The sequence below is a fragment of the Aplysia californica genome, unplaced genomic scaffold, assembly GCF_000002075.1.
Source record: "Aplysia californica isolate F4 #8 unplaced genomic scaffold, AplCal3.0 scaffold00709, whole genome shotgun sequence".
Classification (NCBI taxonomy): domain Eukaryota; kingdom Metazoa; phylum Mollusca; class Gastropoda; order Aplysiida; family Aplysiidae; genus Aplysia; species Aplysia californica.
Window position 1 is genome coordinate 162879 of NW_004797979.1, and position 22804 is coordinate 185682.

Here is a 22804-nt window from a genome sequence, read left to right on the forward strand (position 1 = left end):
TAGGCTGCCTTGAACAAATTATTTCAGCAATAATCAAATTTAAAAAATGACAGTTATATCTTGATAAACAAACTTGTATGTGGTATTTCATTTTGAGACTTTAATTATAGTAGACAAAATACCCGGTACAAGTTTTGAACATTCATTTTTAGCAAGATGGCTGCGTCCACGAACAAACGACTTGTTTATGTCGGTAAGCATAGAGAGTAATGATTTTGTTCATTATTGGCGGATTTATGAAGCTGATGTAATTCTGATGTCTTTTCTTAGACAGATGTAGATCGAGATTAGATCTAGATCTAAGTTTTTATTGATACATAGATCTAGATCTAGATCTCTAGTCTTTAATAAGAAACCACTGTCTGAATTCCATTTCTAGAAGATCTAGATCTAGATTTCTAGAGTACTAGATTCTAGATCTAGATCTAGATCTAGATCTAGATCTATCTAGATCTAGATATAATCTAGATCTAGATCTAGAGTCTACTTCAGAATGTGGGTCCCGTCTGTTTAGACTTGATATCCTCCACACAGAATACTGAATATCGATACTGATTTAAATATTCGGTATTGATGTTTTGGCTTTGGCGCTTTTTCGGTAGTTCCCACCCCCCCTTATTTGATAGAGCCTGACCTACATCTAGATCTATATACGTTTGATTCGTGGCAAGCTAAGATGTCAAACCTAACAACTGCAAAACATTAAATTGTGGTAAAATTCAGGGGGGCAAGCCCCCCTGAAACCCCCCTACTCTTGGGGCCAAAACCGGCGAATAACAAATGCGGGGTGGGAACTACCGAAAAGCGCCGATGTTTTCAGGTAAAGAACACAAGAGCAATGTTGTAGTTTTCAGAGGATCATTAAGCACAAAATCCTCAATGATCTCGCGACCCCACAAGAATGGTCACGCGACCCACAGGTTGAGAACCCCTGGCCTGTAGTGTTTAATTGGAATCAGAGGCGGAATGAGATCATGCCATGCTGACAATGTAGTACAGTTAAGTATGTTCATGACTGTAAACTTATGTTGACCACTAGATCTAGTATTATAGAAGCAAGAACCGCCAAGGCAAGGTCAGCATTCAAGCAATTATATCAAAAGTCTGGAAAGCAAGCAACATCTCACTGCGCACCAAGATTCGACTCTTTAATTCCAATGTCAAGTCTGTGCTCCTCTACGGCTGCGAAACTTGGAAGACAACAAAGATAGAAGTCCAGACTTTCATCAACAGATATATATGAGAAGTATCCTAAGATTAAGAATTAAGTGGCAGGATAGAATAAGAAATGAAGAGCTGTGGGAAAGGACAGGACAAAAGGATATAGAAGTAGAAATAGGACTAAGAAAGTGGCGATGGATGGGACACACCTTCAGAAAGCCCAGCAGAAACATCACAAGACAGTCACTGCAGTGGAACCCACAGGGAGCACGAGGCAGGGGTAGGCCATGGAGGAGATGTTGTAGAAAGAGACATGAGAGAGATGAAGCTCACTTGGAACGAGCTTGGAAGGATGGCTCAGGACAGTGATAAATGGAAGGAGCTTGTGTGTGGCCTATACCCTGCCAGGGATGAAAGGCACTGATGATGAGATCTAGTATAGTCAGTATAGTATAGGTAAGAACATAGAAAATTAGACTCAGACTGTGATCTGATGAATCAAAATTTAAGAAGTAGTCCCAGGAGGTGCAAGTGGAAATTACTGGAATGCTCTATGATCATGACTATGATGTCATGAACAATGTATGCCAACAAAGTACAATCTAAGCTTGCATTCTTCTTTTTTTTCCACAGCTGTATCACAGAAGTTTAAGATCTCTTTCACTTTCATCCATCTTTATCATTATTATTATTATGATGAATATGTGATATGATATGGTCCCTCGTGCCATGTATTCACTCTATGGAATTTGAGTCTTTTTTTTTAGACCAGATAACTATTTATTGAACATTTGAATTTTCGTAATATCTGTATGGTCAGAAGCCACAGCTGGAGCACCTGGTTGATCCTTTCCTGAATTTAATCATGTTTATCGATTTAAAAAATGAATTAAAAAGTGATCCCTCACCCTATACTTTATTGGGGAGGAACTGTAGCATGGAACTACGTGATTTTCACGTGCATGCGTATATTGAAGCATTGTTCAATCTCATATTCGTTGATTTTAAAAATACAATTGTCACTTTTGTATTCTTTTGTGACAGGTGGATGTGCAGAAGAAACTGATGAGAAAATTCTACACGCAGCATTCATTCCTTTTGGTGAAATTGTCGACATTCAGATGCCTTTGGATTATGAAACAGGTAGTGTGTTAAACAAAAGTTGCAGCCACCACTTTTACGTAATACATACATACAAGCTGAACACTCACACTGAAGGGTATGATGATGAGAAAATATGAACGTACTATTGGTGAGACTTGTGAGGGATTGTACGACTCCCTTAGATTTCAATTTTAAATGATGAATAAAAGTGGATGTTCTTTCCTTCATACTTCACATGGGTAGAGAAATTGAAGGCAAAGATATCAAACCATGATACTGCATGAGGAACACAAGGAAATTACACTCCCTTGTGTCCTGTCCCTGAATTGTGAATATAATTTCATTTTTCCATACATATGCCTGCAACTTCCTAGAGGATTGCAGTGAGTGTTTTACCATGATTCATTCTATATGAGTTGTACATGTTTTATCAAAATATGGTGAAATGTGCAGAAAATATGTTGGAAGTGAGGATAAAAATGAAAGAAGAGGAAGAATAGGATTGCTGGAAATGGGGCCCCAACTCTTTACAACAACAACAACAAAAATCAAATCAAATTCCAGTAGTCAAAAAAGGACCTGTCTTCTAATGGGTTGTGAGGTACAAGGTTTTTTATGAATTTTATTATTCTTTTCTCCTCAACTTTCCTCCTTTAGACTCAGACTGAATAGACAATTGTAGAATTTAGTCTTAATTGTAAATTTGGATGTGTTTTGAATGTAAGGGGAAAAGAGGGAGGGGGAGGGGGTCCTCCTGTCAAATGACAGACATTTTTACATGGTCTTTTGTTATCCCCAGAAAAACACAGAGGATTTGCCTTTGTTGAGTTTGAGAGTGCAGAGGTAAGGTGTCATCCTTGTAAAGTATTTTCTTTTCCATCTCTTCTACATGGGTGCAGAGGTAAGGTGTCATCCTTGTAAAGTATTTTCTTTTCCATCTCTTCTACATGGGTGCAGCGTGTCAGCCGCTGCGTAGTGGGACATGTGTTTGTGTTTGTTTGGCTGTTTGTGTGGCTGTTTGTGGGGCTGTTTGTGTGGCTGTTTGTGTGGCTGTGGCTGTTTAGTTTTTTTCACAGTTGTGGTCTTCATGTGTTATGGCTGAAAGTATCTTGTGTGAACTTTGATCATATTACATGACTGCTCTATTTGGCACTTGAAAGTTCTGTAGTATTTGCAGATTTGTTCTTTACATTGAGTACTAGTGTGAATCCTAAAAGAAGGGAATCACTACCTCATTTGTCTGTGTCGTTTGTGAATGTTGAACTCTTTCACTCCGTGGGAGGTACACCCACTATGCCAGGCCTCTTTTTTGGTACGAAATCTAAAATAAACAAAAACATCACTAAATGGGTCACTAATCACTAAATCAAAACGAGTCAAAACCTATTTCGATAGTTCTTCATCTCATAAATGATCTCCTTGTGAAAGAGACCTGTTTTTAGCCTTTGCCGAAAAGTAATTTGATGTTGAAGTCATCAAAAAGGAATGTGCCTGAGCCGCTGCCGGCAGCTCTCCAGCACAGCGGTTGCGTCCTCGAGCCGCTGGGGGCAGCTAGCCGGAGATAAAGAGTTAGGCCTGTATGTGCTACCCTGTTGGAGGAATGGAGCACTTGTTATTTTACTCATATATGGGAAAACACTAATATTACTACATTTATGATTTTTATTCCTGTAAAAGCTGATATTTTGTTTTCTGCTTTCATTGCAGGATGCTGCTCATGCTATTGACAACATGGTAAGCTAAAAGTTTTTGAAAGTCAGAGTGAAGTTTGTTGTACTGTCTCCCAGAATTTAGGAGAGAAAAAATGTGACTTGAAAGAAATTTATGGGTTTTTTTTCAACATATTATGCAATATAAATGGATTGAAATGAAAGCCTCAGCCTGTTCACTGAAAGTCATATTTTGCCATATGAAGAGATGATAGCGTCTGTGTACTTGTAGGAAGAGAGAAGATTGTGTCTTGTATCTGTACAGTGGATAATGAAAATGTGAGGGAAAAGTGGTGAGCGTACCTCGCACGTCTGGCACGGGATTTAGTACACCGGTGCTTTTTAGTGGGACGTTGTGGCTTGTTCAAGATTGCTTGTCCCACCTAGGACGTTGTGGCTTGTTCAAGATTGCTTGTCTCACCTAGGACGTTATGGCTTGTTCAACATTGCTTGTCTCACCTAGGACGTTGTGGCTTGTTCAAGATTGCTTGTCTCACCTAGGACTTTGTGGCTTGTTCAACATTGCTTGTCTCACCTAGGACTTTGTGGCTTGTTCAAGATTGCTTGTCTCACCTAGGACTTTGTGGCTTGTTCAACATTGCTTGTCTCACCTAGGACTTTGTGGCTTGTTCAAGATTGCTTGTCTCACCTAGGACGTTGTGGCTTGTTCAACATTGCTTGTCTCACCTAGGACTTTGTGGCTTGTTCAACATTGCTTGTCTCACCTAGGACTTTGTGGCTTGTTCAAGATTGCTTGTCTCACCTAGGACGTTGTGGCTTGTTCAACATTGCTTGTCTCACCTAGGACGTTGTGGCTTGTTCAACATTGCTTGTCTCACCTATAATTAGGACATGTTGCTGACTGGAAAAGTAGTGTAGACCTATAGATTTAGCGATGAGAGTGTATTAGAGACTGTAATGCTGTGTTGTGGTGTGATGAGAAGGTAGGATGGTGAGTTTGGAGTGGTATACCTGGATACGTGGAGGTGTCATCCCTGGCTCAGAGTTTGACGGGCAATGATCTGCCAGTGCTTACAGAGCTGTTATACACTCTGCACGTCGCACCGGCAGTGGAATTTTAGTTGCCGCGGGGGGTTCCCCTCTGGGTGCCTTATCACGTCGGGGTCACGGGGGTCAGCTCCCTGTCGCCGCTCTGTCTCGGCCGACTTAATTTTTGGTACTTTTCAACGTACAATTTTAGGTGTATCCTTGTATTTATGGTAACTCTTGTTTAGTGCACCCAAAGCATGCATTTCTGCTCTTGAGACTCAAAAAAGAACGGACGTTGTAACTTGCCTGGTTATTTCGTTAGACACGCTGGAGTCGGTAATGCTAAATTGTAAATTTTTTTGAACTAGCGTGAATGAAAAAAAATCAATATAAAAAAAGGACCTCGACAAAATCTGTCGAACTTTTGGAACATGAACGATATAACATTGGTGCAGACACTCAGAAAAGATGGTATCTGCGCATATAATAGAAGGCTGTAATTTTGCAACTTTATCCATCTGGCACACAATTCGCTATGAAGTAATTTCTACAAATACAACTTTTTGTGACTAATATAAGGGTGAATATTCGCATATTTTCACGAAAGTTTATAAAAGTTACCGTGAAGTTTCTTTATGAATAAAGTACAAATCGATTTTAGTGCCAGAATACACCTTCAATTTAATACACGAACAGTGTCTGTTACACTCCCGAAATTCCTAACTTTTCTTGAAACGCAAAGTCTAGGTTTTGTAAGTTGACTGAGTAATAGGGATGACTTCTCGTAATTGGGTTATAAGAATAATTTCTAGCTTTCCAGGGACACTGAATCAGCACCAGACTTTTCAACTTTATTTTTCGTTTCTATGACTATTTGCAATAACTGACAATGTGACAGATTTCTTTACATTCATAATTGTGTCCGCGCATATTTCCTACACAAAAACTAAGAATGAATGTGTTGTGTTAGTTGTCATTATTTTGATTCCATACAAGAAGTTTATCTCTACCCATATATTTACACGGTTTTGTTGGGGTTTTTAATCGCTTATATTAAATTTTTTTAGTTGTATGCAGGCTGCCACAGACACAGCATGATTCATGAACAAATGCAGAGTAACTTTCTCTTGTTTAATAATAAAATAAGAGCTAACGCTGATCGTTTTTAGTTAAAAAATACAGACGTGCATCTTTCTTCTCTTATAACTTGACTATTACTACTACCGCAGATTTAAGATTTCTCACGGTTAAAGACATGATATTCGTAGTCAGTTTAACACAGATTTTGGAGAGATCTGTCGAGCCTTTTAAAATTAACAATCATTTATTCATAAGTTTGTAACTAAAATAGGACAAATTGGGTACTCTACAAACACTTGTCTAGAACAAAAACTAAGGCACAGAAATTAACCATTCTAACGCAGAATAAATTTCAAGACATTGAGCTTTTAGTACATTCGCGTAATGGTTTGCTGTGTGGGATGGGGAAGAAGTTATATCGTTTTAAACATAGTCAAAAATGCGAACGTCCTAACCGACACCGGCAAAGTCACTTCAGGGCTCATTAACCCCATGACCCGAGCCTGGGAGCTCCGGCGGGCTGCTGAGTCATGCTAACTAAAAGTAACAGAATCGGGCGAAAAGTGACGGCGTGTCTGTCCCACTTAAGCGAGTCCATGTCTTGATGTTATCGGCCCACGGCATCCTGTGCCCACCCTTGGCCCTTTAACCCCACATCTTGCCGTTGAGTATTTCCTTCCTAGTGTTGTGGTTGGAGTAGGGCAACTGGTCAAAGGTTTCATTAGGAAGGCGTTTGAGCATTCTCTCTGAGAACACATGAAACTACAATCTGGTTCTTGATCTGTATTCAGAGGTCAGTGCCATTCCTTCTGATCATCAAAATTAGATTCCAAGTGAATGTCAGTTCTTAATCCTTTATGCCCTGACCTCCTGAGAGCACCATGCCCCTCTTCCTGACCTCCTGGGTGATATATTACTAACCTTAATAGGATCGTCAGAATCACATTTCATATCCCACTCGGGGTAGTCCTAGAGATTACCAGCATGTTTCAGAAAGGTCTTCAAAATAATTAGTAACATCCTTTGCAGTACACACGGTTTCCTGTGCGCATTTTGTCTCAGATGGGCTGGTCTGGGGGTAGGGTCTCGCTCACAGCTGTACCAGTGGCTATGCATGCGAGCAATTTTAGGCACCGCTGGTGTGCCTGTGGCTAGGGCTCAAAGGGTTAAGTTTTCCTCCTTCTTTTGTTCTTTTGTCTTCTCTTGTTTTGTTTTGTTACATTTGCATGAACACATGTTATTCTTTCAGAATGAGTCAGAATTGTTTGGAAGGACGATACGTGTGAACCTTGCCAAACCAATGAAAATGAAAGAGGGTGCATCAAGGGCTGGTGAGTTCTTTTATTGTGGCTTGTCACTGAAAGTTCCTGAGATCGTTCTTGATAGATATAGTCTTGGAGCTGTTTAATCTGAGTCAGCTACTGGTAAAAACTGATGATGCAGTTGAAAGTAGAAGGAGCATGCATAGGAAATATGTTATTTACAATTTCTCAAGTTAAGTCAAACGTTTCCAAAACAACCACCCATTGTCAAGGAAAAAAAAAAAGTGATAATCTTAGACCCAGCGATGATGTCATTAATGAGGATTTCACAAAGTTAGTCGTTTGAAGTGCTTGTGAACCAAACAAAATGTCTGTCCAGGATGGAAGTACTGTCTGCCTTTTTGTAGGGATTGAAGACTTAGCTCAATAGGGGAAGAAGGAACAGAACTTTTGCCTAGCAGCACTACCACCACTAACAGGATTTCCCTCCCTAAACACGAACGGAGGCTGCACTACGTTTGCAATTGACACCTTCGTTTTTCGGTCAAAAGAAACCACAAAAAAAAAAAGCTGTGAATTTCCTCCTTTGGAGGATTAACAGTCTTCTCATTTCATCTGATCCCTTTTTGACCTGTAATTGTCTCCAACGTAAGCATACATCATGATCACCTCCGCAACAACAAGCTCATATATAACATTTGCTTCATTGTCAAAGTTTTCCTCATTGTGTGAATGTTTTCAGTTTGGTCCGAGGATTCTTGGCTGCAGCAGCATGCTGGAGCCACGCTGAAGGATAAGGAAGGAGAAGGTGAGGACGGAGACGCTGATGATGCTGCCACAGAAGACAAGGGAGAGAAGAGGGCAGCCGAGGAGGTACAGGTGAGGAAAGGAATGAGCTTCACATGTATGTAAGCTTCTGCACAGTCTGTGGTTGTAAGGTTGGAGACAGGCTTCCTTTGAGGGAATGGTAATAAAGTGTATTTATAGAGTGTAGAGTGTATTTATAGAGTGTATAGAGTATTTATAGAGTGTAGAGTGTGTTTATAGAGTGTAGAGTGTATTTATAGAGTGTAGAGTGTATTTATAGAGTGTATAGAGTATTTATAGAGTGTACAGTGTATTTATAGAGTGTATAGAGTATTTATAGAGTGTAGAGTGTGTTTATAGAGTGTAGAGTGTATTTATAGAGTGTAGAGTGTATTTATAGAGTGTATAGAGTATTTATAGAGTGTATAGAGTATTTATAGAGTGTAGAGTGTGTTTATAGAGTGTATAGAGTATTTATAGAGTGTACAGTGTATTTATAGAGTGTAGAGTGTATTTATAGAATGTATAGAGTATTTATAGAGTGTAGAGTGTATTTCCACAAAGAAAAGGCCCAGTGGGCTTCATAATAGTACCAAGAAAATGGTTCCTCAAAAGTGATTCTTTCTCTATCTCTCTCTCCCTCTCTATCTATCTATCTCTCTCTCTCTTTCTCTCTTTCTCTCTCTCTCTCTCTTTCTCTCTCTCTTTCTCTCTCTCTCTCTCTCTCTTTCTCTCTCTCTCTCTTTCTCTCTCTCTCTCTCTCTCTCTCTCTCTCTCTCTCTCTCTCTCTCTCTCTTCTCCCACTCTCTCTAAGCATAGACGTGAATGCTGTTCTAATTTACATTCTAAATAATCTAAACTGAACTGCATTTTGATTCAGATTTTAACTCCACCTAATTTTGATGTGAGTGTATATATATGTTATTTACTTCACCATTTTTGAAATGCAAACTGTTTCCACCTGGACGTTCAGATTTGCTTTGCTGCTCGGACACAGAATTGTTGAGGTTTAAGGTGCTTCTCGAGTTTAAGCAGCATACAGAAGTTTTATGGTTATCTATCACAATTGTCAATCTTGTTTTGTTGAAAATAAACCTTATTTCTGTGGCTATTTCTATAGAATTGATAACAGTAATTGTAAACAGGTTTCAAACTTCCAATTGACAAACATTTTTGAATTCACTTCGCTTTTCTGTAGGAGAGTGCCTCACCAGCCAAGAAGTCACGGCCCACAAGCAATCCTCAGGTGTTCTTGGACATCAAAATAGGAAACCAGGACACGGGTCGGGTGATCATTGAACTGAGAGCGGATGTGGTTCCGAAGACAGCGGGTGAGTTGCGAATGGTTAGACAACGGAACAAATTCTCCCACATATGTGTCCCTGCCAGTCAATTATCAGTCATATGACGGAAATTTCAAAACCAAGTTAACATTATTTTTAAAAACTATCATGTTTTCCCTACAATTTATAACAATAATGAAGTATATATGACCATATTTGACGAAATTACAGAACTTTTAATTGTGCCAGGTGAGGAACACGAAAAGGAGAAAATGGTCACCAAAGTTGAGCAACATGTTTCCATAGCAATGGGTGTCTTAGAACTGAGATGGAGACTTGACATTTAGCAGTTATCTTGGCTGTGCCACTACAAGGTTACATACAAAGGTAGAAAACCATTCATTTGCAGAGAAAAAACTTATGAACCAAACAAAATTTTTACGAGAATGGACTTCACGTCAAATGCAACAAAACATTAACATTATACTAGGTAACAAACACTACATTTTCAAAGTAGCTGTATGTCAAATTCATCTGTTTCATATGAAAGGCCTATGTCTCCTGAGAATTGTGGTACCAAACTTGTACCTTTCAGTCAATATTTAAGAGAATGGCAGCTGTTTCCATTTAGCATAATGATAAAATATTGGTACAGTCGCTAACTGGCTGCCACCCCCCCCCCCCATGTTTGACAGACAGTACAAGAGTACCAAGAGCATCAAACATCTCTACATTAAAAGATTACATTCACCATAACTTACAAATGAAGCCTAATATTTTTCAAGACTGTGAGATCACTACAAGTCAGTATTTTATTGCCTCAAATACAATGGTCTGTCGTTATTTCAATAAAAACACCGAGCTTTGTCTCGGGCGGCGTCGCACCGGCCCCCGCGGCGAGCGAGCCGCCTCTATACTGTAGTCAACCCTCTCTGCTGTAGTCATAGATGTACACTATAGTACCAGAGACTCTTTACTCTCTGATAGTACTCTATGGCTGTAGTATACTGAGTGCTCCCGATAGTTTCGCAAAAGGATTCCTGCAAAATAATTCCAAGCCCATGACTTTATTCTAATAGAAGAACTGTTTTTTTCTATTGGTACCTTTTTTAGCCGGTATTTTACTCATTTTTCGTGTTAAAAATGATCTTTGAAAACTTACACCCTTTTTTTTCAAGGTTTTCTTTCTAAACTCTAAAGGCTAAAAATAATAACCACGGGAAACCACACTCGTAGCTGTATAGTTCTCTGCCAATGAAAAAACGGTATTTAATCATCAATCTTTCTGCAAAGTATTCGAATGCATGGGTGTCAATTTTGAACCGGGGGACCTCGCATTCCGACTGCGACGGGCTTCCCTTTCCACTGCGATTCTCCAGCTCCATATACTCAGATATACAAACAACTTATAAGTATTATAATGAAAAAAATCAGAACTTTTTCAAAGTGTTCAGCATTTGGTGTTTTATAGCAGAAGAGCAAAGAAACAGATCTGAATTACCCCCCATTTCACTGAAACCACGCGCTGGGAAGGCCGCGAGTCGGCTTACGTGCCGTATTTACGCTACCTGATTATGCGTTTGCAATTGCACCATAAATACACGAGAGCACACACACGCACACACACATACACACACATACAAGCACATCAACACACGTACACACACATGCACATAGACCGCCTCGGTGGCCTCTCGGTAAGGAGTCCGCTCTGAGAGATCTAGAGGAAGGTTAAGTAATCCTTTAAAAGCTCTATAAAACACAATAAAAACGAATTTTTAAAGTCAATCCAAGTATAAAACTGAAAGATCAACAGACGATAGCAGCTAGCAGGGCACGCCCACACAGTCAGCTGTTTACGTAAACAAGCTTGAAGTGAGCTAGAAGTTCCTGTTTTTACTCCGTTTTGCCAATCACAGTTGTTTACATTTCCGACCATTCATGCTCGAAACGGGGTCAAAATCTAAAAATAGTTGCGAACGAAGAACGTTGGAGCAAAGATTTTCCAGTAGTGGAGAATCTTTAGTTGAAGCAAAGGTGGCCATGAGGTAATGGTTCTAAAAATAATCTCACAGCTACACACTAGCAAGGTCCAAACTTCTTTATCTCGTCACCCAAGCTCACAACAAACCACACACACCTCCAAACTAAATCAAAATAAAATATTTATAGTCGATTATGGTTGTTTGTTTTTATCATGAAGCAGAAGACATCGAACTTTCAATATATCCAAAAAACAAAAGTTTCATGGAAAGTCACTTGTTTGCCTTTGGAGCCTGGTAGGGGATAATAGTAGAGTGCGTTTTACGACTGCCATTGAGCAGGGCAGACAGATATGTGAGTTGTAGTGAAATACAGAAAGAGTAACAGCCCTTGGCTTCTATACCTGTTGTGTATTCCCTTTGACTTGATGAAGGTTGTCCTGGGCAAGGTAAGAAAGACATTTGTGCCACTACCTAAATAACCTACATCATTTCTTCAATCTCAAAGTATGGGTCAATCCAAACAGTAGTTATTTTGTTCCCTTTAAGTATGTAATGTCTACAGTAAAATTTTATTTTGATTGGATAACATACATTTTTGGAAGTCTCTCAGGTCAAGATTCCTCTTTCCTTATTTTTTTTTTCCGTTTCTCCTTTCTGTTCTCTGTTCCAAATGTGGTCTAGTGTTGGAAACTGAGATGTGACATGAAGGAGTTTTTGGTGGTCACCACACAGGAATACTGAGGTGGTTCCTCATTTTCGTACTCTCTTACGTTGTTGTTGTTATCGATCCAGACATACTCTCTTACTTTGTTGTTGTTATCGATCCAGACATACTCTCTTACGTTGTTGTTGTTATCGATCCAGACATACTCTCTTACAAAGATGGGAATTGGAAAGCACCTTGAACTGTTGTAGACTCTTTGCAGTCTGTTTTCCCTTGGTACAGAATGATACTGAAAGCAGAAAGACAAACTGAAACTCATGTCACGGATCGCTACTCACTGTTCACATCTTTGTATTTTGTTCTTAAACTAGAGGCAAGAAACTATTTTTTTGGTTATACCGTATTTTTAGAATGTTCTGTATACTTTTATATGTTTGAAAAATTGCTTCTATTGTCCCTCTAATGTTGTTTTATTTTTGCCATACCTGGAATTGATTTTTACGTTTTAACATTTGCTTCATTCTCAGAAAATTTCAAGTGCCTGTGTACTCATGAGAAAGGTTTCGGGTACAAGGGTTCATCCTTCCACAGGATCATACCTCAATTCGTATCCTTTCTTCTCCATACCACAGCCCTCACAGATTTGTCTTGTTTTCTTTTTGTGTCTGTTGAAGTTTTATTCATTTTTACATATCTGCCCAACGCTTACAAAACATATATTCACAGCAGTTTTGAAAAATCAACGATTTTCAGCTTTCTGATCATTTGTCAATTATTTTGCACAGTACATCAACGGTTGATGTCAAACCCTGAAGAGACTGTCATTCCCAATGCTCAACAGATAGTCTGAGAAAACGGAAAAATAATGATTTCTGGAAAGTGCTGTGAATAAGTAAAAGGTGTTTTGTCAGCATAGGGCAGCGATGTGATAAGCATTAGTCAGTTGCCTAATTGATGAAATAGTGTTCTCATGATGAGAACGTTTGGTTCCACATGCCTGGAGTTGGTTATTACATCCTCGGGAAAGATTCTTTATGCATTTCCTTCTTATTCCGTACCGTTTAGAACAGTGCTTCTCAACCTTTTTCAATCCGCGACCCCCTTTTGATTGTTTGGCAAGTGGAACGACCCCTCATACCCAAACCGAAATAAAGTAATAAACAAACCCTTTTACTCCCCCCCCCCCCACCCAAATGCGTACAATCCAGCAGCAGACAATTAATAAGACCTACGTTACATCGTTGATACAGACCAATAACTGTACCTTTGAGGTTTCCAATCTCTCTTATTTCAAGCAAATACAAGTCGAGAAAAAAGAGAGAACCCACACACACACACACACATACACACGCACACACACATTGATTTAAAGAAAAATAAACTAGTGAGAGGGCTGTGCCTGTAGTTCAGGGACCAGTCTTGAAATTCTCGAGGAAGTCTTGGATAAAGCACAGCGCATATCATCAGCAACATCAGCTTGTTCCTTGCTTTGGTCTTGAGTTGAACAAGGGTAGCAAATCCACTTTCTCAAAGGTAAGTCGAGACAAATGGGACAATGACTCGAAGTGTTGTTTTGCTGACCTGGGGGTATATGATTCCTGGAGTGAACGCCAAAACTGTGCAAGAGATTTCTCAAGAAACATATCGCGTGCTGACGAATCAGGTCTCAATTCCAAAAGCTCGTCTTGAATGTCGTCTGGAATGACAGTGATGTCTGGTCCAGGAGTGAAAGGGTTTCCTACAAAGGCTTCTTCACCACAGTCAAGGTCAGGAAATAGTTCTTGAACTCATCTTCAAGGGATTTCAAATGTGCAGCAATGTCAACTTGAAGATCAGCAGACAAGGTCTCCTCTGGCTTTAACAGCTGTGAAAGGTTGGCAAACATAGCAATGTTTCCTTTTGTAACTTTCCGGTGCCAATTCTGAAATTTTTAAAGAAAACCACTCAGAACGACATCTTTAAACCGACCAAAGTGTGTCTGTTGACCTTGAAGTTTCAAGTTGAGTTTGTTGAGGTAGTCAAAACATATCAAACATAATAATGTAGACAAATTTTGGGATCCAGAAATCTTTTGAGAAGAGCCTGCTGAGCTCATCTTTTCCTTGCACTTCAAGGAAGAACTTGATCCGATCTCCTCTCTCAGCTAGAAAAGACTCAACATACAATGTTTCCTTTCGATAAACGTCGAACTTGAGTGTAGAACAGCAGTGTTTCATGATCTGCACTCATGTCAAAACAGAGTTCCTTGAGCAGTGGTGTATTTAGGGGGCTGCGTTTCACATAGTTGAGAAGCTTAACAGCCGATTCCAACGTTTCCTTCAAAGTGGGACTGAGAGTCTTGCAAGCTGGTACATATATCTATGTATCATGCAGTAAATGCCTTTTGCGTGTGGTGCTTTGTCCTTCACTTTTGTCTGAAAGCCCGACTTAGATCTTATCCTGGCTGGGCCACCATCAGTACAAACACCACACACATTCTTCCACTCAAGACCCTCGTTTTAAAAAAAATGAGGGTACCTTGTTCATGACATCATCAGCTGTTGTGCTGTCCAGTGGGGTGCAAAATAAAAATTCTTTTTTAGCACCTTTTTTCAAACACGCATCTCGCAAACTCCAGTAACTGTGAGCACGATGCTACATCAACTGATTCGTGAAGCTGTAATGAGAACATAGGGGCAGCTTTGATCTCCTCTACAACCTGTTCCTTATAATGTTTGAAGACATGCGTGCAATACACCTCTTCACTTTTTGAAATCTCCTTTCTCAGATTTCCTGACCTAACCTTTCTCGTGTGTTGATTGTTCTGCCTGTCAACAGCATAGTTGTATAATCTGTTGGGGTTCTTTCTCTCAGCGAGGCCTCTGGTCTTTGTAGAGATGACAAACTAGATGCCACATGGAACACAAAGAGACAATAATGGTGAATTGGAGTTTCCGTGATAATTTTATTTTTACAGTGACATCCCTTGGGTGTGGGTTAGATCTCCGCCAGGGCCTAGGCGTACACAAATTTCACTCAGGTGAAACAGGTTTGGATTAAACGATGCTTGACTACCACCATGACTATGCTTCCTCCTGTGACCCCCTTCTCCGAAGCCAGCACTCATATTGCTCGTCGTAAACGAGGCTTCAAGCTATTGTGCGTTGGCCTATGGCCAGGCTAAAATATGGAAAGAACAGAAAACATTGCAAACCAAACTTATGATTGGCCCACATAACAGAACCAGGCAGGGCCAACTGGTGTAGCCTTGTTGTTTCTCTGGCCGTGTTTAGAAGTTCACGTGTTTACCTTTTTTCTTATTTCCACCAATTGAAGAGAGAACCGTATGAAGAGGGAACCGTCTTTTGACAATTGCCAGGGAAAGAGAAATGTTTTAGTTTTCATAAAATCCTCAATGATCTCGCGACCCCCCAAGAATGGTCTTGCGACCCCCCGGGGGGTCGGGGGGTCGCGGCCCATAGGTTGAGAACCCCTGGTTTTAGAGCTATCACGGAATCAATAACAAATATAAGATAAAGTCATGTACCACGTTGAAGTGAGCAATCAAGCCCTCAGCATTTTTATCCTAGGTCATCCCAATCTTAGAAAATTGAATGGTTGAAGTTTGTATTTATGTGATCATATTCCTTGTTTGTGTTTCTGACTTCTCAAGTGAAACAATATTTTTAGTAGCTTCATATTGACTGAACTGATTCATCAATAACACCTTACATTAGAAATAATGTTGTACCATTCTGTTTAAATGTAGTATCAATTTTAATGTTGTGAAATGACTCTTACTAAAGGATTCAGTATTTTTGTTTAGAAGCACTAATAAGTATAGAAGAGCTTCCTTTAACTGTGCCCACCAGATGTGCCAAGGTGGAGATTTCACCAAAAACAATGGCACCGGCGGCAAGAGTATCTATGGGAACAAATTTGCAGATGAAAATTTCACCTTGAGACATACTCAGCCAGGTGAGACCCAGATTTGGTTTTTTCAGTTACAGCTAGCACAGCTATTGGTCTGGATTTCTTCTCTGAGTTACCTGTTTTGTATTTTCCCTTGTCTGATCTGCTCTTTACCATTGTTTATCGATTTCTACTGCATTTGTTTAATTTATTCAGACTCATTTTTGCATGGGAATGTGCTGTTTTGGCATAATTTAGTACACTTGTTTTTTCTGTATTTGTGTTAATGCTAGTTTTTTTTACCATGGGTCTCAATTTTCCGCTATTTAGCGGATTTCTGCTTCTGCCATTTCCTCTGCTCAACTCCGCTACCCAGTAATGTGCCACCACTTTCTGTACATAATCAAGATTGTAAATATTTGGTAAGTGAGTCTGTACTTAAAATTATATTCCAAACCCTCATACTGGTAAGAAATAACCTTGCTTTGATAAATTGATGGTTTTTATTTCAGCATTTTATCATGTATGATTGAACAGTATAATTATAATGGGTACTGTCTTGCCAAAATGGTCTTGTCACGATCATGTGAGAAGTTCCTCCTTTTTTTAATTCTGACTTGAGACCCATGAACTACAAACAATGTGAACTCAGTGCCATCATGTGTAACATAATAATATTCACTTACATGATCGTTCATGATATGTTCTGTTCTTCATAAAGTATAAAGACTGTCGTATCATTTACCCTTGTTTGATAACCTAATGATGTTTCACATTGCATAATATCATTATTCTGTAGCCCACTTGAATGCAGACATGTTATGGCTATTTATCTAGATTCTTGTATTTCTCTTCCGTAGTCCAGGTATCCTGGGTGGTGGTTAGTCTGGGTGGTGGTTAGTCTGGGTGGTGGCTTGTGGGTGTCACTAGTGAATTCTTCTTCTTTACTCTCTCTTTTTTCTTTCTCTTTGTCTCTCGTACTTTTTCCCTGAATTCAAATTGAAATGACAGTTTTGCAGTTTGTGTATCAATGTGTTTCTCTTAACTCAAACTCAAACTCCGCTCTATATCTTTGGCCTATCTCCTCAGGAACCCTATCAATGGCCAACTCTGGTCCCAACAGCAATGGATCTCAGTTCTTCATAACCACAGACAAGACAGACTGGTAATGTGCTTTTTGTTGTGCTTTGCTTGTATCAAATGCTTGTGACTTGTTTTACTTTAGAATACCAGGTGAACAGCCATTGAAAAATCTGGGCACTTCATCCTTGGGAATTTATTGATTTGATTCCTGTAAGAAAAGAACTTACCAATATAACATTCTACTTCTGCCTTGCTAAATATGAGTAAAAGTAGCCTTTTGACAGTTGCTTGTGGTAAGTTTGTGGAATGGACTTTAATTTCCGATGTAACAAACTTCTGGTTCCTCCCATCCTTTCTGGCAATGTATACTGTGCTTGGAAGTCCATTCAGCATGATGCAAATCTTAACTCACTTGAGCCTTTTCCTTGTATTTACTGAACGGCCCGGTGGCCTAATCCTATGTGTTTATGGGATGCCCTTTATTGATCGGTATTTCCCATGTTTTTCGGTTACAAGCTACGGGAAGTGGTGAGCCAACAGTTGACCCACTTGTTTCGTTTTGTTAAAAATTTGGTAAAGTTCTGTGGGAGACTTTGAGCTGTAGCGGACTAAGTCAGGGACCTTGGCATTGCGATGGAGGATTTGATGAAAACTTGTGTGATGTGTGAGCCCAGACACTGCCATTTCAAAATAGTGATACAATAAAAAGTATTTGGGCAAAATAGAGATGCAGGTTTCTTTTTCTGTGAGAGCATTTCTTTCTTTTTCTGTGAGAGCATTTCTTTCTTTTTCTGTGAGAGCATTTCTTTCTTTTTCTGTGAGAGCATTTCTTTCTTTTTCTGTGAGAGCATTTCTTTCTTTTTCTGTGAGAGCATTTCTTTCTTTTTCTGTGAGAGCATTTCTTTCTTTTTCTTGCTGCATTAAAAAAAAGAACGATATTTTTCAGTCTTTTTATGATGAACGTTTCAACAGAATGGAAAAGTGTCAGGCGGCAATTGTTGTGGGCTGAGAAATGGCTCCGGCTTAAGTGAGTTCATGCACTCATTCTTTCTTACAGTCAACGATGCCATTTTCAGAAACATTGATGAAAATGTTGATATTGTATGTCACTTCCCAGTTTCCTGGCCTGTGAGCTCTTGTATCATTGTTTGCTCTCCTCTTTGTATGGTACAGCAGAATTTCTTGTAATTTACTCTCCAGAACTTGCTGGAAGCTCAGATAAATGTAGGTAATACTCCTGCACTACCATGTAGGATCTATTTGAACAAGTGTATGTATATTATTGTATATGATATTTGTCCATCCTCAGGCTTGATGATCGCCATGTCGTCTTTGGCACAGTGATTGAAGGCATGGATGTGGTTAGGAAAATGGAGGTAACGATGTTTTTGGAGGCAAAATTTTAAACTGTATTTTTTAAAAGATATTTGATGCCTAATTTTAAATCTTCTTTTTCTTCTTTTTTTGTTTGTTTTTTTTTTGCTCTTGAATATTTGTATTAGTTTCTTTCTGTGGAAATAAGTCTGTTCCCAAAAGTGATGATGGTTATAACTGGAACTTAAAGTAATCTTTCAAAACTACTGGAATGGGTCTAATTTGATAGCTTGCATCTTACAGAAAAAAAGTGGTTACAAAATGTAACAGTAAATATATCTAAACCTGAATAATGTGGCGTCGATGGCCTAGTGGTTAGGCTACCGGACTCGTATTCGTGAGGTTGCGGGGTCGGGGGTTTGATCTGCGGGCCCGACGTTGTGTCCTTGGGAAAGGCACTTTACACGAATTTTCCTCACTTCACCCAGGTGGAAATGGGTACCCGGCCATAGACAACGAAAGATCTTGTCAGTATGTTGGTGTTTTAGCGCCTATAAATGGCTGCTTGCACTGTATGCTTCTCAGGAAGTTGAGTTTGTTTCAGAATGCTGTCAGGTCTGCTGGGGTAATAGTATAGATTGTGAAGGGCATATAGAGCGTGCTGTTGAGCGGGGATCTGCACTATACAAATGCTATCTGTTATTATTATTTGATGATGCTTCCTACTTGATGCATCTATGATTTCAAAGAGAGGGAAATATATGAAAATAATTGCTAGTTTTGCAAGTTGGAGAGTCTTTTAGTTAATGTCTAGCTTTCCTATTTTGAGTTTGAGTAGATATGGTTCATACATCTTTGTATCCTAACAAGTCTGATGTTTCACTGACTTGAGGATCTAATGAGGTTTCCTGTGCCTTCACACAAATCTCTTTGTCTGTGGTCTTGTGTAATGTGGTCTTATGTAATGTGGTCTTATGTAATGTGGTCTTATGTAATGTGGTCTTGTGTAACATGGTCTTGTGTGACATGGTCTTGTGTAATGTGGTCTTATGTAATGTGGTCTTATGTAATGTGGTCTTATGTAATGGTTGCAAATATAGTTCACTGACATTTTTTTCCAGGCTGTCGGAACAAAAGGAGGGAAGCCAACCAAGAAAGTCACCATTGCAAATTGTGGAGAACTTGTGTGACAGTCACGTAGCAGTGACTGTCAGTTGTGTGAGAATGTTGAAAGAGTTTGAATGGTTTTCAATCTGAGAGTGTATGTCATGAATGTTATGCTGATTTTGATTGTGGACTTGTCTCTCATGTTGCTTGGAAATAACTCTCACAATGTTGAACTGAGTGTAATAGCCTCCAAAAAATAAACATTTTTATAACCTGGCTCAATCATATCTTTTGTTTTTGTTGTAATTTTTTTCGTAAAATTGTTTTGTTGTATTAAAAAACCCACAATTTCTCTCCTCATAATGCGCTAATTCTGACCAAAATGTGTGTTGGAAATTGAAAGTCAGTAGAAGTCTTACTTGTTGATATGTAGAAAAGCTGTGCTTCAGATTGGAAGATTCATGTTTGTGGGTGTTCTGTGAGCATCCTACATATTGTTCAGAGTTGATGCATCAAAAGAACACAATTTTTTTCTCCCAAATTTGTGGTACCAGGAGTGTAATTTAGGGATTGTTTTGGGTACTGTTTATTTTTGGTAATGCAGGGAAGGAAATTGAAATGGTTGTTTGAGCCGTTCTTTGCATTGGATGTTGAGGGAGTGTTCGAAGCTCTCCATTCAGCCAACTTGCCACAGATCTCTATCAGAGATCAGATAAATGGAAAATTCCTAGCCTCTCAGTAAATGAAGAATCTGACAGTTTTGAAAGGGGAGCAGATCCCATTCATTTCTTGTCAAGTGTCTCAGCAATTCACAATGTTCTTTCTCATGCTGCTCCTTCAAACAGTTTGCAATTAATGTCTACTTCCCTTCACCTTGAAAAAGAAGTGAAACTTCTTTGTACATGATGGGCCACTTTCAGTTCAGTCTACGTAATAGCGACCCATCCTTCAGCTTCGCATTTCGAATTTCTGTTCCCCTGCTTTCCTCTCTTTCTTCTTCTCAGTCTGTCTGTCTGTGTCTGTCTGTCTGTCTGTCTGTCTATCATATTCGCTTTGTTTCTTTCTTTCTGTCTGTTTCTTCCCTTGCCTCCTCCTCCTCCTCTCTCTCTCTCTCTCTCTCTCTCTCTCTCTCTCTCTCTCTCTCTCTCTCTATCTCTCTATCTCTCTCTCTCACTCTCTCTCTATCTCTATATCTCTCTGTATCTCTATCTCTCTCTGTATCTCTATCTCTCTCTCTCTCTCTCTCTAACTCTATCTCTTTCTCACTATCTATCTATCTCTCTCTCTATCTCTCTCTATCTCTCTCTTTCTCTCTCTCTATATCTCTCTATCCCTATCTCTCTATATTTTCTCTATCTCTCTCTATATATCTCTCTGTATCTCTCTCTGTATCTCTCTTTCTATCTCTCTATCTCTCTCTCTATCTCTGTCTCTCTCTCTATCTCTCTCTCTCTCACACACACACTCTCTCTCTCTCTCTCTCTCTCTCTCTCTTTCACTCTCTCTCCCTCTGTGTGTGCGCCCGTGGGTTTGTCTGTGTGACCACCTTTCTCCGATGACTTGCACAGTACAAGAGGGCTCCTCCGCGTCTCCTCTTGACAATGGCACCATCACTTGAGGCAAGACCCCGCCCACCCACCCCCCACCCTTTCCCCATCTCTCTCTCTTTCTTCTTTTACTTTAACGCATCTGCCTCCCACATTGCGTTAGCGATCAGCATTTCCATCTTGTCTCCCAAAACTCCAAGACACAAGATGAGACAACCTAACTGAGAAATCACAAAGTCCGTCTGACGTTTGGTGAGTCCGCGCCTCACGTGATTGCCCCACGTTGAAAGGTGTGTTGTGGCCAGTCACACTTTACTACGCCCAAGTCTATTATTATGAACACCCACTGCTAAAACTCGTCTGCATTAATTCAATGTCGAAGGATTTCATTTTTCATGTGGTATAGCTGGAGACGTACGACTTCAACAAATTATTACATGTACATACATGATGTGTATTGTACAAAGCCATTTGTTCAAATGTAAGTTTTACTGGCACTTGGCACACAATAAAATCATAAAAGTGGCGAAGATTAGGTGGGTGGTTGGCGGGTGCTCTGGTATGGTTTGCTTCTTATTTCCTATCAAACATCTATCATCTTTATCTCCCCCTCTGTTTTGTGTTTGTTACTCTCTTGTAACACCTCTAATCTTCGGCACTTAAATGACCTTATTGTATTGCAAGTGCCGTAAAACTCTTACTAAAACTTAAAAGGTGTTAAAAGAGAGTTTCTACAGAAGCTACAAAAAGCGAAGGAGGAGAGATAAGGACGATAGAGGTTTGATAGGAAAGAAGGAGCAAACCATACTAGAGCACCCGCCAACCACCCACAAAGCCACTTCGTCTGCACACGCTATAAAAAGCTGAGACTGTGAAGAGTGTGGCCCACGGCTGGTGGTAAGACAACGCGATAGCCGTCACTTAGCCCCGAGCCAAACAGACGAAGACGAGCCAGGGCCCGCAATCACTTCTGCTTCCACTTGTAACTGACACCGGAGTTGTCTGTCTTGACACTTGCTTCCAGCCGTTGAAGGGCAAATCACCCGTGCTGGCCCGGGGAAGCGAGATGCCACCGAGTTAAGCGCCCCTCACTCCAAACCCATCCAGTGACATCGTGAGCCAGCTTGAGCGGTCAACTTTTTCCACAGGAGAGGGAGGTTATCAATATCGTTGAGAGAAGGTTCCAACGCACAGAGGTGGGAAGATGACAGAAGGTACCAGCTTCTGGGAACAGCTACATCTGTTGCGTAAGATTCCCTTTTAATTTATCATCATCATCATCATCATCATCATCATCATCATCATCATCATCATCATCATCATCATCATCATCACCATCACCATCATCATCATCATCATCATCATCATCGTTTTACAGCTTAAGAACCACCAGTCTTAAATACAGTTGTATACATAATATGTATATATATGTTAGTAAAATGTTGGACGTGTCGTCAGTTACAATTTGTGCTTCATCAGCAACAAAATCATCTTTACAGGGAAACAAGACAGAAAGAGAAACACAGCATATCAACAAAGTGTTCCCTCTTCAGGATGTTTCGTGACACATAGTAATGACGTCATCACAATAGTCAGTCCTGAGTGACACATAGTAATGACGTCATCACCTGAGTGACACATAGTAATGACGTCATCACAATAGTCAGTCCTGAGTGACACATAGTAATGACGTCATCACCTGAGTGACACATAGTAATGACGTCATCACAATAGCCAGTCCTGAGTGACACATGGTAATGACGTCATCACAATAGTCAGTCCGGAAGTCCTGAGACATCATCCTCCCATAATAATGT

General features: G+C 39.8%; 1 protein-coding gene across 1 annotated transcript; it reads left to right on the forward strand.

Annotated features, from left to right (window-relative positions):
- Positions 1-113: 113 nt before the first annotated feature.
- LOC101855054 (peptidyl-prolyl cis-trans isomerase E) lies at positions 114-19725 on the forward strand. Its single transcript, XM_005108687.3, has 12 exons — positions 114-193; positions 2206-2304; positions 3065-3108; positions 3973-3999; positions 7294-7375; positions 8049-8185; positions 9312-9444; positions 12573-12652; positions 15897-16002; positions 17026-17101; positions 18329-18395; positions 19455-19725. The coding sequence occupies exons 1-12, from the start codon at positions 157-159 to the stop codon at positions 19521-19523; spliced, it is 957 nt and encodes a 318-aa protein (XP_005108744.1). The 5' UTR covers positions 114-156; the 3' UTR covers positions 19524-19725.
- The last annotated feature ends 3079 nt before the right edge of the window (positions 19726-22804 follow it).

Bases quoted from the DNA above. Each gene is read 5' to 3' on its own strand.
- LOC101855054 (XM_005108687.3), top strand. From the start codon at position 157: ATGGCTGCGTCCACGAACAAACGACTTGTTTATGTCG. The intron at 17,102-18,328 runs GTAATGTGCTTT...GTCCATCCTCAG, and splicing joins ACCACAGACAAGACAGACTG to GCTTGATGATCGCCATGTCG. The intron at 18,396-19,454 runs GTAACGATGTTT...ATTTTTTTCCAG, and splicing joins ATGTGGTTAGGAAAATGGAG to GCTGTCGGAACAAAAGGAGG.